This window comes from Rhipicephalus sanguineus, unplaced genomic scaffold (genome assembly GCF_013339695.2).
Source record: "Rhipicephalus sanguineus isolate Rsan-2018 unplaced genomic scaffold, BIME_Rsan_1.4 Seq5915, whole genome shotgun sequence".
In the NCBI taxonomy this organism is placed as follows: Eukaryota; Metazoa; Arthropoda; class Arachnida; order Ixodida; family Ixodidae; genus Rhipicephalus; species Rhipicephalus sanguineus.
In genome coordinates this window covers 2,904-17,011 of record NW_023615581.1, presented here as the reverse complement: position 1 = coordinate 17,011, position 14,108 = coordinate 2,904, and the positions used below count along the sequence as shown (strand labels likewise).

The 14,108-nt window shown below is 51.1% G+C and overlaps 2 protein-coding genes across 2 annotated transcripts; both read right to left on the bottom strand.

Moving 5' to 3' along the window:
* Positions 1-3,951: 3,951 nt before the first annotated feature.
* Positions 3,952-4,389, bottom strand: LOC119377866 (uncharacterized). The gene has a single exon (XM_037647165.1). It carries the CDS (start codon positions 4,387-4,389, stop codon positions 3,952-3,954), a length of 438 nt encoding a protein of 145 aa, XP_037503093.1.
* Positions 4,390-7,096: 2,707 nt separating this feature from the next.
* On the bottom strand, positions 7,097-7,732 carry LOC119377865 (uncharacterized). Its single transcript, XM_037647164.1, has one exon. The coding sequence runs from the start codon at positions 7,730-7,732 to the stop codon at positions 7,097-7,099; it is 636 nt and encodes a 211-aa protein (XP_037503092.1).
* Positions 7,733-14,108: the final 6,376 nt, after the last annotated feature.

The window sequence follows — 14,108 nt, the reverse complement described above, 5'->3', positions numbered from 1 at the left end:
GACATGATAGTGCCTCGCACATTCGGTGGCAAATCTGGCGAGGATGTGGACGACTGGCTCACACACTACAAACGGGTGAGCAAGTACTACCAGTGGGACGCGGCCACCCAGCTGTCCAATGTAGTATTCTTCTTGACAGACACAGCGCTCGTCTGGTATGAGAACCACGAGGATGCCTTCACGTCATGGGATCGCTTCGTGTCCGAAATAAGGGAGTGCTTCGGAGATTCCATAGCAAAGAGAAAACAAGCGGAACAAACGCTGCTGCAGAGAGCCCAGATCTCGGGAGAGACGTGCACGACCTATATCGAGGCTATCTTGAAGCTCTGCAAGATCGTCAACCCTTCCATGCCAGAGGAGGACAAAGTTGGCCACCTTCTGAAGGGCATTGCCGAGGATGTATACCAGTTCCTCATCGGCAAAGAGAGCCTTGGCACAGTAACCGACGTCATACGCCGATACGCCGCTGTCGCACATTCGAGACCCTCAAGATGCGGCGTATCACTCCCAAGTTCGGTCGCCTACCGAATGTAACCACCGTTGCGAGTGTTGACGAACATACGCCATTTGATTTCGCGTCGACAATACGTGAGATCGTTCGAGAAGAGCTCACTCGACATGCTCGCCTGACGCCACACGAAGCTACACCCGTGTTGCATCCCTCTCTCCATCACGTGTCAACTGCCGCAGCAGGCGTCGATGACTACAACTACAGGTCGGGCTCACCACTGAGGCCACAGCGCAATAACTTCCCGGTGCCGAGCTACGAACACCGATTCAGTTACCCCCGCCAGCCGGCCAACACCTATCAAGACTCGAACGAAGATACGTTTGTGCCACCACCACGTCAGCGCAATGGCAATGCTTTCCAGGAGCACAATGTGTACCGCCAATCCCCTGTGTGTTACCGTTGCGGTGTCGCCGGGCATATAGCTCGGTTTTGTCGTCGACAGAGGGAGCCGACCTTACGGTATGATTCCCCATCAGCGTTTCCTCCAGCGGCCACTGGTCACAACAGCGGTCATCGGCCCGCCTATTTCAGGAGTACCTCACGCCGACAGAATCACCGCAGCAGTTCTCCCGCTTCCGACCGTAGTTTGACACCTCCGTCTAGCCGAATGCATCGCTCGCCTTCACCGGGACGACGACTGCCACCTGCGCCGCCGCCGGGAAACTAGCCGGCGCGGCCGATGGAGGTCAGGTCGCACAACAGGATTTGCCTCAGGTGCCTCCGCCAGTTATGATGTCCAAGAACAAAATACGTGTGTTAATAGATGGTTTTTGTGCAAGTGCTTTGGTGGACACTGGTGCCGCAATCTCTTTTATGAGTATTTCTTTCAAAAATTGCATTGGCCGCAAGGTTATGTTTTCTTGGGGCGAATCGACAAGATTTCGTGGTGTTGGTGGGGAAGTACTTCATCCTGTCGGTGTTTGTGCTGTTAACGTCTTATTGGCAGGAAAGGTGTTCCCAACAGAGTTTCTGGTGCTGCAGCGTTGCACCCACGATGTTATTCTCGGCATAGACTTCCTCCAAGGGTGTGGCGCTTTCGTCGACTGTGGAAGTGGTGAACTTTCCGTCAGCGGTGAAATTGTTCGTGCCCTCGTCGATGAGTCGCAGCCCGCGGAGGACGCTCTGATTATTTCCGATGAACAGACAGTGCCACCGTGGTCAATGAGGTCAGTTGCGGTATTGCTCCAGTATCTGCCACATCCTTTGACGCCGCCGTTGAACCTGCCATCGTTCAATGTGCCAAGAAAGGCATATTAGTGCCTCGTTGTCTTGTATCGGTTGATGCCGGAGCAACCTTTCTGTGGGCACTGAACTGTTCGCCGATGCCAGTTGTGGTCCCTCGAGGAATGAATCTCGGCATGTTCGATGATTCCACGAACGATTCTATTGCTGTCATTAACAACTATGAAAGCGAAAAAAGTACAGTCACTTGCGAGCGCAGTTGTTCTTACGAGTCGCAGATTGTAGGCGTGATTAGCACCACTTTGCGGTCACACGAACAACAGACATTACTCCGCCTGTTGGGAAGACATGCTTCTGTGTATGACTTTTGCCAAGAGGAGAAGCCGCGACCTGTACCCTGTTCTCGCGCTCAGCACAGGATTGATACCAGCACTGCTCATCCGATCCGGCAGAAACCTTACCGAGTGTCGTCATCAGAGCGCAAAGTTATCGCCGACCAGGTTCAGGAAATGCTGCAAAAGGGTGTCATCGAAGAGTCGTGTAGCCCGTGGGCAGCACCGGTCATTTTGGTTAAAAAGAAAGACGGTTCCTGGCGGTGTTGCGTTGATTACAGACGACTCAACGCCCTCACCAAGAAGGACGTATATCCGCTGCCTCGGATTGACGATGTCATTGACTGCTTGCACTCGGCTTCGTACTTTTCTTCAGTACACCTACGATCACAATATTGGCAGATACCTGTGCACCCTTCAGACAAGGAGAAGACCGCATTCGTGACGCCTGATGGGCTATACCAATTTAATGTGATGCCGTTTGGGCTTTGCAACGCCCCCGCTACCTTTGAAAGATTTATGGACTTTATCCTTCGTGGTCTTAAATGGGAGGTGTGTTTATGCTACCTGGACGACGTCGTCATTTTTGGGCGTACCTTCGAAGAGCATAACGCCCGTTTGAGCCTTTTAGACTGTGTCGGTAAGGCCGGCTTGATTTTGAACTCTAAGAAGTGCCCATTTGGTAAACGACAAGCATTAGTTCTTGGTCACCTGGTTGACAAAGATGGAGTGCTCAGGCCGCACCAGACCACTTCGTCTTCCTCCTCCACATGCCCGCCTCATACCGTACCAATATATATATATATATATATATATATATATATATATATATATATTGTTAAGGTGTTTAATAGACAGCACTCAACGACAATGAGTAATGGCGACAGTCACGGCAAGGCACGAACTCCCTGCGCGAGCGGCGTTCTTTCTTCAAGCAACCAAAGAGGACCACCCACTAGAAGGCGCTGGAGAGGGTAACCCATTACCATGTCCCAAGGCTTCTCTACAATTACCCCGGGTACGAAAAGGGAGCCGTCCGGCGACCTAACAGCTCGTCACTATGAGTGGGTCATAGCAGGCCTTGAGGCGCTCCACGTTGACAATGTCGCGCCCTCGACGGCGCATGTCCGAAGCTGGTTCGATGGGTTCGATCAAGTAGTTGACCGGGGATGTGCCTTTGACGACCCGGTATGGGCCTTCGTATTTCGGCAGCAGTTTTGAAGAAAGGTCATTTGCAGTGGTAGGGACCGAGAGCCATACGAGCGCTCCAGGAAGGAACGTGGGTTCAGAAGTGGTGGTGCCATCGCGAATGCTCCTCTGCAGCTCTTGTTCCTGCGTCGTAAATGTCTTGGCAAGCTCGCGACACTCTTCAGCGAGCCTGGCTGTGTCAGAAATAGGCGCACACTCAGATGAATCCGGCTTGTATGGAAGTATCGTGTCGATGGTGTGCGACGGGTGCCTTCCGTACAGTAAGAAGAACGGTGAAAAACCAGTAGTGCTCTGAGGGGCGGCGTTATAGGTGTAGGTGACGAAGGGCAGAATGGCATCCCAATTGGTGTTTATAGGGACTGAGGTTAGGTCCACTATAACAATGCGTGTGGCGGCGAGCGTAAAAACCAGGCAACCGTTTCAGACCGATGGCAGGAGCAGAAGACGACTATTCTTTATTTTTCGTTTTCTTTTTCTCGCAGCCCGCAGCACGAGGAACGAGGAGCGTGCGCATGCACATGCGCCTGTGCGCGCCATAATTAATAGTCAGCCGATGCAGACGACGATGGCCGCTAGAGGGCTCTCCCTCCCTTTAAGAGAAAGGGGGGTGAAGCGCTGGCGTCAAAGAAAATGTCTTTGATGTCAGAGTGCCGGGCGAATCCTTGGTTGCAGGGCGGCTTAGTGGTCGAAAGCGCATAATGGCGGGGCGGTTGCCAACTAGGCGGGTTTGACTCTGTCCAGAGCGACGACTTCTTCCCGCCCGTTGAGCTCGATGGTAACAGTTTTTTCTGTCCGCCTGAGCACCTTGAACGGGCCGTCGTAGGGAGGCGTAAGGGATGGTCGAATTCCTTCACGCCGGACGAAAACGTGGCTCGCTGTAGCCATGTCCTTGCTGACAAAAACATCAGTCGATGATGCATCCCGACTAGGGCAAGGACGCAGGCGAGAAAATAGGAAGCGAAGCTGTTGAGCGTAACTGTCTGGATCGGGCGTAGCGACACTAGCTGACGCGACAAATTCACCAGGCATACGCAACGTTGTACCGTAGACCAACTCCGCCGTTGTGCAGCCGAGGTCTTCCTTGAAAGACGAGCGGATGCCAAGCAGGACGAGAGGAAGATCTTCAGCCCAAGACGAACGAGCCTGGCGAGCCATCAAGGCGGCTTTAAGTTGACGATGAAGGCGTTCAACCATTCCATTTGCTGATGGGTGGTAGGCGGTCGTATGGATATGACGAACGCCAAGCAGGTCTGTGAGTTTGCGGAAGAGATCGCATTCGAACTGTCGGCCGCGATCGGTGGTCACAACGCTGGACATCCGAAACGAGAGATCCAGCCACTGACAAACGCTGAAGCCACGGTAAGTGCTGTTATGTCGGTGAGAGGAAACGCTTCAGGCCAACGGGTGTAACGGTCCACACAGGTGAGGATGTAGCGAGCACCTCTGGATGGCGGAAGTGGTCCAACGATATCGATGTGGACGTGATCGAACCGAGCATCGGGTGGGCGAAATGAGTGAATTGGTGATTTCGTGTGTCGTGTCGTTTTGGAGCGTTGACAGTGCACGCATTCACGCGCCCAACGGCCGCACGTCGGAGTTCACACTCGGCCACACAAAGCGAGTCGTAATGAGACGTTGCGTAGCACGAACTCCTGGATGGCTTGTGCCGTGAAGCTTGTTGAATATGTGACGGCGGAGTTCGGAGTGGGACAAACGGACGTGTTCGACCCCGTGACACGTCGCAAGTGATGGTGCCGGAAGAAAATGGGAGGGGAACGTCGGACAGCACCAGTGATGTGGTGGATGAGCGGATGTCTCGAAGTTCGACGTCTGTAAGTTGCGCCGTGGCGATTTCTTCGAAGTCAAGTGTGGGCTGCCGATATCGCGTCGACTACGGGAGAGGGCATCTGCAGCCGCATTGACTGGGCCTTCAATGTACCGGACGTCCACAGTGAATTCGGAAATAAAGTTGAGGTGCCGTATTTCTCGTGCGGTATAAGTATCGGGTTACCGCGAAAAGCGAATGTCAAAGGCTTGTGGTCCGTAAGGACGTGAAAGCTTGAGCCTTCTAACAGATGTCGGAAATGTCGAATGCCCAGATATACGGCCAGTAGCTCACGACCAAACGTGCTGTAACGCGTTTCTGCCGGTTTCAGTTTCTGAGAGAAAACCCGAGTGGATACCAAGAGTTGCGCTGCCACTGCTGTAAAACCGCGCCGACAGCCGCACTAGAAGCATCGGTGATAAGACGCATTGGTGCAACGTGCAGAGGATGTACCAGCAGTGTAGCGTCCGCCAATGCGTTCTTGGCAGCATAGAAGGAAGCTTCGGCGTCAGACGTCCAAGTCAGTGGGGAGGACAGAGCTTTGGTGGTCTTGAGGAGATCCGTGAGCGGTATGATAATGCGGGCAATGTTGGGAAGAAAACGGCGGTGGAAGCTTAGCAACCCAAGGAACTCGCGGAGCTTTCGGAGTGATGTTGGGCGAGGGAAGTCGCGCAAGGCTTGGACTTTCTTGTCCAACGGCCTGATTCCCTCTTTTGTCACACGGTGTCCGAGGAACTCAATGTCGTCGACACCAAAGACACACTTTGCGGGGTTGATGAGGAGACCATGTTCCTGGAGCCGAGAAAATAGCAGACGCAAATGGGTGCAATGCTGCTCGGGGGAAACACTAGCCACCAGGAGGTCGTCGAGATGTGCAAATACGAAGGGAAGTCCACGAGTTACTTTGTTTATAAACCTCTGGAACGTCTGAGCAGCGTTTCGCAATCCGAACGGCATGCGAACATACTCGAAAAGTCCGAATGGTGTCACAATTGCAGTCTTCGGGATGTCCGCTGGCTCGACCGGAATCTGGTGGTAGGCCTTTACCAAGTCTATTTTGCTGAATATCACCGCTCCCGCGAGGTTGGCAGAGAAGTCGTGAATGTGAGGGAGGGGATAGCGATCAGGTATGGTGCGCGCGTTGAGGGCACGATAGTCACCACAGGGGCGCCAATCCCCTGGATCACGCTTTGGGACCATGTGGAGAGCTGACGACCAACTGCTCGACGAAGGGCGGATGATGCCCAGTGCAGCATGTGGTCGAATTCTCTTTTCGCGATGGCAAGGCGGTCCCCAGCGAGGCGCCTGGGTCGGCAAAATACTGGAGGGCCAGTAGTGACAACATGATGCGTGACGTTGTGACGTACAGGCAGCTCAAGGTGGAAGGCTTCGTGATGGCTGGAAAGTCTGCTAGAATTGAGGCGAACATAGATGCCGGTATCTGTGGCGCCGTTCCAGTGGTATATGTTGGAGGTGCGAGGATGCCTTGTATGGACATCCTGGTCTTTGTGTCGACGAGTCGACGTGCCCGGAGGTCAACGCTGAGGGCGAAGTGGGTCAGAAAATCAGCACCCAATATGGCAATGCGTACATCTGCAACAACGAATACCCATCGGAAGGTGCGTCGGAGACCCAAATCGATGGTGAGAGAGCGCTGACCATATGTATTGATGGCAGAGTTGTTGGCTGCTTGAAGGGGAGCAGTCTGCGGAGAGCGCTGCTGGTCTAGTCGTGTAGCAGGAACGACACTGACCTCTGCACCTGTGTCCACGAGAAATCGATGTCCGGCAATCCTGTCAGTGACGTAGAACAGGCGGCTTGTCGTATGGCAGAGTCACTGGCCGCCATCAGTGGCTCTGCGGTACGTTTCCCTGCCAGCTGCAAGGAGGACGACACTGACGCGCGCTGGCACCGAAGTTGCTGTGATACCAGCAGTAGACGCGTCGACGAGGACCGGAACGGGAGCTAGACCTCGGAGACAATCTGGGACGGTATCGCGGTCCTCGTCGACGAGAGTGAGACGGTGGCCGTAGGGCATTAACTAGTCTCGGCGAGGTCGTCGATCAGTTGCTCCAGGCGAGACTGCCGGTCCTCGAGTTGCGACAACGGAACGCTAGATGCCGTAGCCACAGTACCTCCTACTGCATAGTCAGCGACGCGATCGGCCTGCTCCGCCAGCTTGTCGAGGGGCAGGTCGTCAGGTGCGGCAGCCAAGGCAAGGACTACATTCTGTGGCAGGCGCTGGAAAAACAGTTCTCGCAGCAGCGGGCTGTTTACATCCAACTTACAGCCACTGAGAAGCTGCTGCATGCGACGTAGCAGTTCTGACGGTCGCCGGTCGCCGAGCTCCTCTTCGTTGAGAAGCTGCTGGAGACGCCTGCGCACAGACACAGACTTGCGTTGCAGCACCGTCGTTTTAAAGTGGTCATAAGGTGTGGTTTCATGGGGCGTGCACACCAGGTCGTGAAACTCTGCAACCACTTCCGTTGAGAGCGCGGAGACAGCGTGGCAATACTTCGCTTGTTGCGAGGTAATGCGCCGAAGGGCAAAGATGGCCTCCACGTGCGTGAACCAGGCTGCAGGATTCTGGGGCAAAAACGACGGCAGGTGAATCTGCACCGTGGCGATGCCCTCTGCGCCGATCATCGGTCTGTCGCTTGTGGTCGCGTCCATGATGTAGTGCTCGCCCTGCGATCACGTCCGGGTCACCACGTTATAGGGACTGAGGTTAGGTCCACTATAACAATGCGTGTGGCGGCGAGCGTAAAACCATGGAACCGTTAAGACCGATGGCAGGAGCAGAAGACTCTTCTTTTATTTTCGTTTTCTTTTTCTTCGCAGCCCGCAGCACGAAGAACGAGGAGCGTGGGCATGCACATGCGCGTGTGCGCGCCATAATTAATAGTCAGCCGATGAAGACAACGATGGCCGCTAGATTGTGTAACTCTCAAAACGTTGGTGTAAGAGAATGCGGCCGCTCCAAGGAAAGATGCTCTTTGTGCACAGTGTCTTCGCACTGAGAGCGCAGCACGTAGCAGGATATATGAGCCGCCCGCTGATGCTGCAGAGTTCCGACTTTCGAGCTCAGAGTTCCGAGCACTCAAATTCTTGTTTCAGCTTTTCTACTGTTTCAGCATTCAGCTTTTCTACTGTTTTATTGATGAAGTTCACAGTCATCTTGAACTCGTCGATTTCTTTTTTCAACTTTTCTATTGATTTATTTCGGTGAGCATCCATCCGTGATCCGTGATTTGGGTGAGCATCATCTGTGAGCTGGGTAGACCCAGCTCACGGATGTAACGTATACTCAAAAAGAAGACTATTCGTAACTCGAACAAAACATTTTATAACTGATAAGCACTCATATAAAGTAGGCCAAGCTCACAAACCGTACAGCTCCGAAAAAAAACGCCAGGCCTGCGCTGAAACCGCAGCACAGTCACAGCGAAAGCTGGAAGAGCGGCGTTTCTAGAGCCCGTTAAGCTCTCTTGGGGCTACAATACAAGTACACTAGAAAGGTACCCACTACGCCATAAATCACAATTTTTGTGAAGTTTGGAAGCACCCACCACGACATTACTCGTCTTCTGCGGAGAAGCGAGGTACCATCTTTAAGGCATATGTGCAGTTTCTTGATGCGACGACTGATGACGATGAAGAATTATGACTGAGTCTTTTGTAACGGTTGGAAGCTTTAAATGATCCACTAGTTACGTACTTCGCATTGTGTGACGCCCGTCGTTATTTCATTCTCCCACCACACTTTATAACATACGTTAACGTGAGAAAGAGATAGAGAAAGGAAATTAACTTTATTGAGACCCTGAGGAAATGGATCATTGCAGCCTTATGGGCTTCCTTGGCAACCAATAGAAGTGCACTTGCGCGGAACCCACTACGCTATAAATCATAATTTTGTGAAGGAAGGAAGCAGCCACTACGCAATTTTTCGTCATTCTGCGCAGAACCGTAGTATCTGCTAAACACCTGCAAGGCATTATGTGCACTTTCTAGATGCTGTGGCTAATGACGATGAAGAATATGGAAGAGCCCTTTGTAATAGGTTGGAAGCATTCAACAACTCACTCGTTGCGCCAATTCGCCTTGTGTGGACGCCTGGTTACAGAATTCGCATTGTGTGACACCTTGGTTGTTATTTTACTCTTCTACTACGCTACATTACATATGTTAATGTGGTTCCTTCCCGACATGAAGCCTGTATAGGACCTTTTAGCAAAGCAGTTTCAAGCACCGGCATGGCCTCAGAGGTTGAATACTGGCTTCCCACGCAGAGGGCCCAGGTTCTAACCTCGTTCCATCCTTATAAGTTTTTTTTTCTTATTTCGAGCGATACTGGTTACGGACACCGCGGCGCGGCGGCGGCGGACAACTACGGCCCAAAAACGGCCGGTGAAATGATCTCATAACAGCTTTCGCTGTAAAAGATCTGGCGGCAAACACGTGCGATTATAATATGAAATAAACGGTACAGGAACTACCGCGCCACACTGACATCGGTGGTCGACCCAACTCCTACCCGTCTCTAAGCAGCCTTCCCCATATTTATGCTTTTTTTGTGCCCGTGGTTGTGCGCTTTACCGACGTGTAACACTCCACATTAGGGAAGGAAAGCAGATGATTTTTCAAGGGCTCGTTTATCTTTGTTAGACACAATATTAATGAGAACTAACAGACAATAACGCCAAGGAAAGTACAGGGGGTGTTATCTGTAGTATTTAGAATATAAATGTGAAGAAAGTAAAGTGGACGAAAAGATGACTTGCCGCCGGCAGGGACCGAACCTGCGACCTTCGAATAACGCGTCCGATGCTCTACAACTGAGCTACGGCGGCGGTCATCCTCCCGTCCACTTTCTGGGGTATATATGTTGATTTAAACCTAGGAGTGTTAGTCAACGTTAATCGCAGCCATGGCGGCGAGTGTGGAACACTCTTTTTTGCCTGTTGGCGTCACGTAGCACGTGATCTTTTTACGAACTGGCAGCTGACCAATAATCCCTCGCATACTACCTGAAGGCATTAAGTCTGCCAGGACGAGACCCTCGCTATGAATGAAGGAAAGCAGATGATTTTTCAAGGGCTCGTTTATCTTTGTTAGACACCATATTAATGAGAACTAACAGACAATAACGCCAAGGAAAGTACAGGGGGTGTTATCTGTAGTATTTAGAATATAAATGTGAAGAAAGTAAAGTGGACGAAAAGATGACTTGCCGCCGGCAGGGACCGAACCTGCGACCTTCGAATAACGCGTCCGATGCTCTACCACTGAGCTACGGCGGCGGTCATCCTCCCGTCCACTTTCTGGGGTATATATGTTGATTTAAACCTAGGAGTGTTAGTCAACGCCAATCGCAGCCATGGCGGCGAGTGTGGAACACTCTTTTTTTGCCTGTTGGCGTCACGTAGCACGTGATCTTTTTACGAACTGGCAGCTGACCAATAATCCCTCGCATACTACCTGAAGGCATTAAGTCTGCCAGGACGAGACCCTCGCTATGAATGAAGGAAAGCAGATGATTTTTCAAGGGCTCGTTTATCTTTGTTAGACACAATATTATGAGAACTAACAGACAATAACGCCAAGGAAAGTACAGGGGGTGTTATCTGTAGTATTTAGAATATAAATGTGAAGAAAGTAAAGTGGACGAAAAGATGACTTGCCGCCGGCAGGGACCGAACCTGCGACCTTCGAATAACGCGTCCGATGCTCTACAACTGAGCTACGGCGGCGGTCATCCTCCCGTCCACTTTCTGGGGTATATATGTTGATTTAAACCTAGGAGTGTTAGTCAACGCCAATCGCAGCCATGGCGGCGAGTGTGGAACACTCTTTTTTGCCTGTTGGCGTCACGTAGCACGTGATCTTTTTACGAACTGGCAGCTGACCAATAATCCTTCGCATACTACCTGAAGGCATTAAGTCTGCCAGGACGAGACCCTCGCTAGATGAATGAAAGGAAAGCAGATGATTTTTCAAGGGCTCGTTTATCTTTGTTAGACACAATATTAATGAGAACTAACAGACAATAACGCCAAGGAAAGTACAGGGGGTGTTATCTGTAGTATTTAGAATATAAATGTGAAGAAAGTAAAGTGGACGAAAAGATGACTTGCCGCCGGCAGGGACCGAACCTGCGACCTTCGAATAACGCGTCCGATGCTCTACCACTGAGCTACGGCGGCGGTCATCCTCCCGTCCACTTTCTGGGGTATATATGTTGATTTAAACCTAGGAGTGTTAGTCAACGCCAATCGCAGCCATGGCGGCGAGTGTGGAACACTCTTTTTTGCCTGTTGGCGTCACGTAGCACGTGATCTTAGCACATTAGGGAGAAGCTTGTACGGGCGGATATAAAACGGGTGTCAGAACAATAGAGATGGGGAGTTCGGGTGAGAACTGGTACACCGTCCACAACGACTAATACTTTATGTTCTCTATATAGCCGGGAGTGATGACAAATGACGGGAGTAATAAGCATCGCTTCTGCAAGCCTGCATTATGCGCTGAACCCTCAGTAGGGGACACCTCTATCTGCCCACCGTTAAACCCCCTTGACCTGGAAAGCAGCGGCACTCTCCTCCGCGCGCAAATTTGCCTCCTCAATTGTCCTCGGATTTCTCCCCTCCCCTGGCCGGCGCGGTGCGCACGGCACGCTGAACCCTCCACTGGCTCGCTGCAGCCGCATTACAATCATTGCGCGCGCTTGTTTAATCGGCCCCTTGAAGCATGAGACCTGTCCCTTAAGAAAGAGACGTCACGAAAGTAGGCTTGCGATAGAAGATAATGAAAAATGTAATTTTTAAGACACTTCGATAAATGCAAGCAGAAGCGCTTCGAAAAGATGAGTACCAACTGGCGGCTGAACGGTTTAGCTGTCCGTCGCCGCTTCGGCTGTCCGTGCGCGGAAGTGTACTCAGCGCAATTAACATAAGCTGCGTTAATTTCTTTCATAGCTGAAGTCTTCATGAGCGCAAATAAGGTAGCCAAGAAGGAATATGGACGTTTACTTAAATTGAATTGGCCGAAATGAGTGGGCCCCGACCCTTTTTATACCCATGCCGCGGTCACACAGGTATGAACGCACGCACGCACATACATACACACGTGCATACACACGTGATACAAAACACGCAAGCACCCACGCGCATAGATACACACGCACACGTGATATACACGCAGGCATGCACATACATAAGAACGCGATAAAGACACGCACGCACGTACTTACACACGCGCATACAAACACGCACGCACTCACATACACATGGGCGAATACAGACAAGCACAAACGCGCACGCAGGCAGGCGCAGATGCACACACATACGCGCGAATACGCTCATAAACACACGCAAGCGCACACATGCACACAGGCGTACACACGCGCAAACGCACACCCGCACACACACACACGCGTGCACACACTGCTGGACGAATTAAAAGCGCGCGAAGTTTGCTTGGGTGCGCTTTTCGTGACGTCAGGGTCACTTGATTGGGTGGTATGGGCGCCTCGCAGCCATTCAGCGTTGCGGAGGCGCCGGATCCGCGAAAGAAGGGGTGAAAGAGGACGTTGACGGAGCGGTGAGGACGTGGCCTCGTAAATGAAAGAGCGCCGCTGCTTTTCTACATCAAGGGCCTTCACCCACCGGTTTCCCATCCTCATGTCTCAGAAACCTGCGGAAGCTGGCAAAACAAAACACACACACACACACACACACACACACACACAAAGGAGACAAGACCACAATAAACCATATTATTTCAGCACCGCGATCAAACAGCTAGAGAGGTAGCTGCAGCAGCTTTTTTTCTTTGCAATGTTGGAAGATAAGTACATAAGCCACCCATCTTTATCCTGTCGGATAAGAACGACGTTTGCTGGTCTCAGGGCTGTAAGTGGGATAGTGAAATGTTGATTTATATTTTGCTGTTGGATGGAGTCATTGCGTATGACCAATTGTTCGTACGTATATATATGTCTTTCTGAAAAAAATGAAAATGAACATCAGCTGAAAGTTATTAGCGCATGGGCCCTTTCTCTGTGTGTGTCCCTGTGTGCTATTTTCGCTATTCCACAATGCATTCGTATACTAACTAGCTCGGCTTTCTTTACGGCTCTAGAAAACTATCATCATCATGAACGGGCACGCGCTCTCTTGGTCCTCTTCTGCTTCACTGCATCTTCTACGTCGCTCCCAGGCGCGTGCACCGATTTGCCCGGCGTAAGATGCAAAAAGTCTGATGGGCGAGAGAACGAGTATAGAGAGAGAAAGAGATAAATGGAGAGAGGAAGGAAAGGAAAGACAGACATAGGAAGAGAAATACATAGAAAGAAACAGACACAAAAAATACATAGAAAAAAGAGGCCAAGACAGAAAGACAACAGAAGAAACAAAGAAAGAGTGAGAATAAAAAAAAAGAGAGAGAAAGCAATAGAGAGAGAGAGGGAAGAAAGAGAAAGACAGAGCGAGAAAGTGGAAGAAATAGATAGAGAGAAAAAAAGAACTGGAAAGGCAGAGAGAAAATTGAGATGGAAATCAGAGAGAGAGAAAGAAATAAAGAGAAAAATAGAGAAACAAGATAAGCCGCCCAGCTACGCAATTCCTTCAGGTTTTGCACCACTAGTGCGAAGTTTCCTTAACTTTTTTTTTTTATTGTTTGCATCCATAGCCATTTTTCGCTCACTGACGACAATGCCAACATCGGAATTTCTGCGGCACAGGCTCCATAACGCTATCGCGTTAGCAAAGTGTGATCTCACGCTTAAATGCCATGTTAATACGTAGAGACGAAGTGTACCTACGGTCGGTTTGGTCGCATTCGCGCCGGCCGCTGCGGAAGAGCCGAAGGCGGCGACAGAACAGTTCGTAAATGTAGAACGACTATGGAGGAGCAGGCAATTTTATTCACGCAATTTGGCTTAGTAAGGGATGGCTACCAGGCAATCAACTGCAAGGCAATCGAAAGAGCCACTTTGGATAAGCAGATGCGCAAAAGGTTCGGCATATCCCACGCGTTGTGGGTATCG

What these genes read in the sequence shown, in the direction of transcription:
- LOC119377866 (XM_037647165.1), bottom strand. Translation starts at nt 4,389, where the DNA reads ATGGCTCGCCAGGCTCGTTCGTCTTGGGCTGAAGATCTTCCTCTCGTC.
- LOC119377865 (XM_037647164.1), bottom strand. Translation starts at nt 7,732, where the DNA reads ATGGACGCGACCACAAGCGACAGACCGATGATCGGCGCAGAGGGCATC.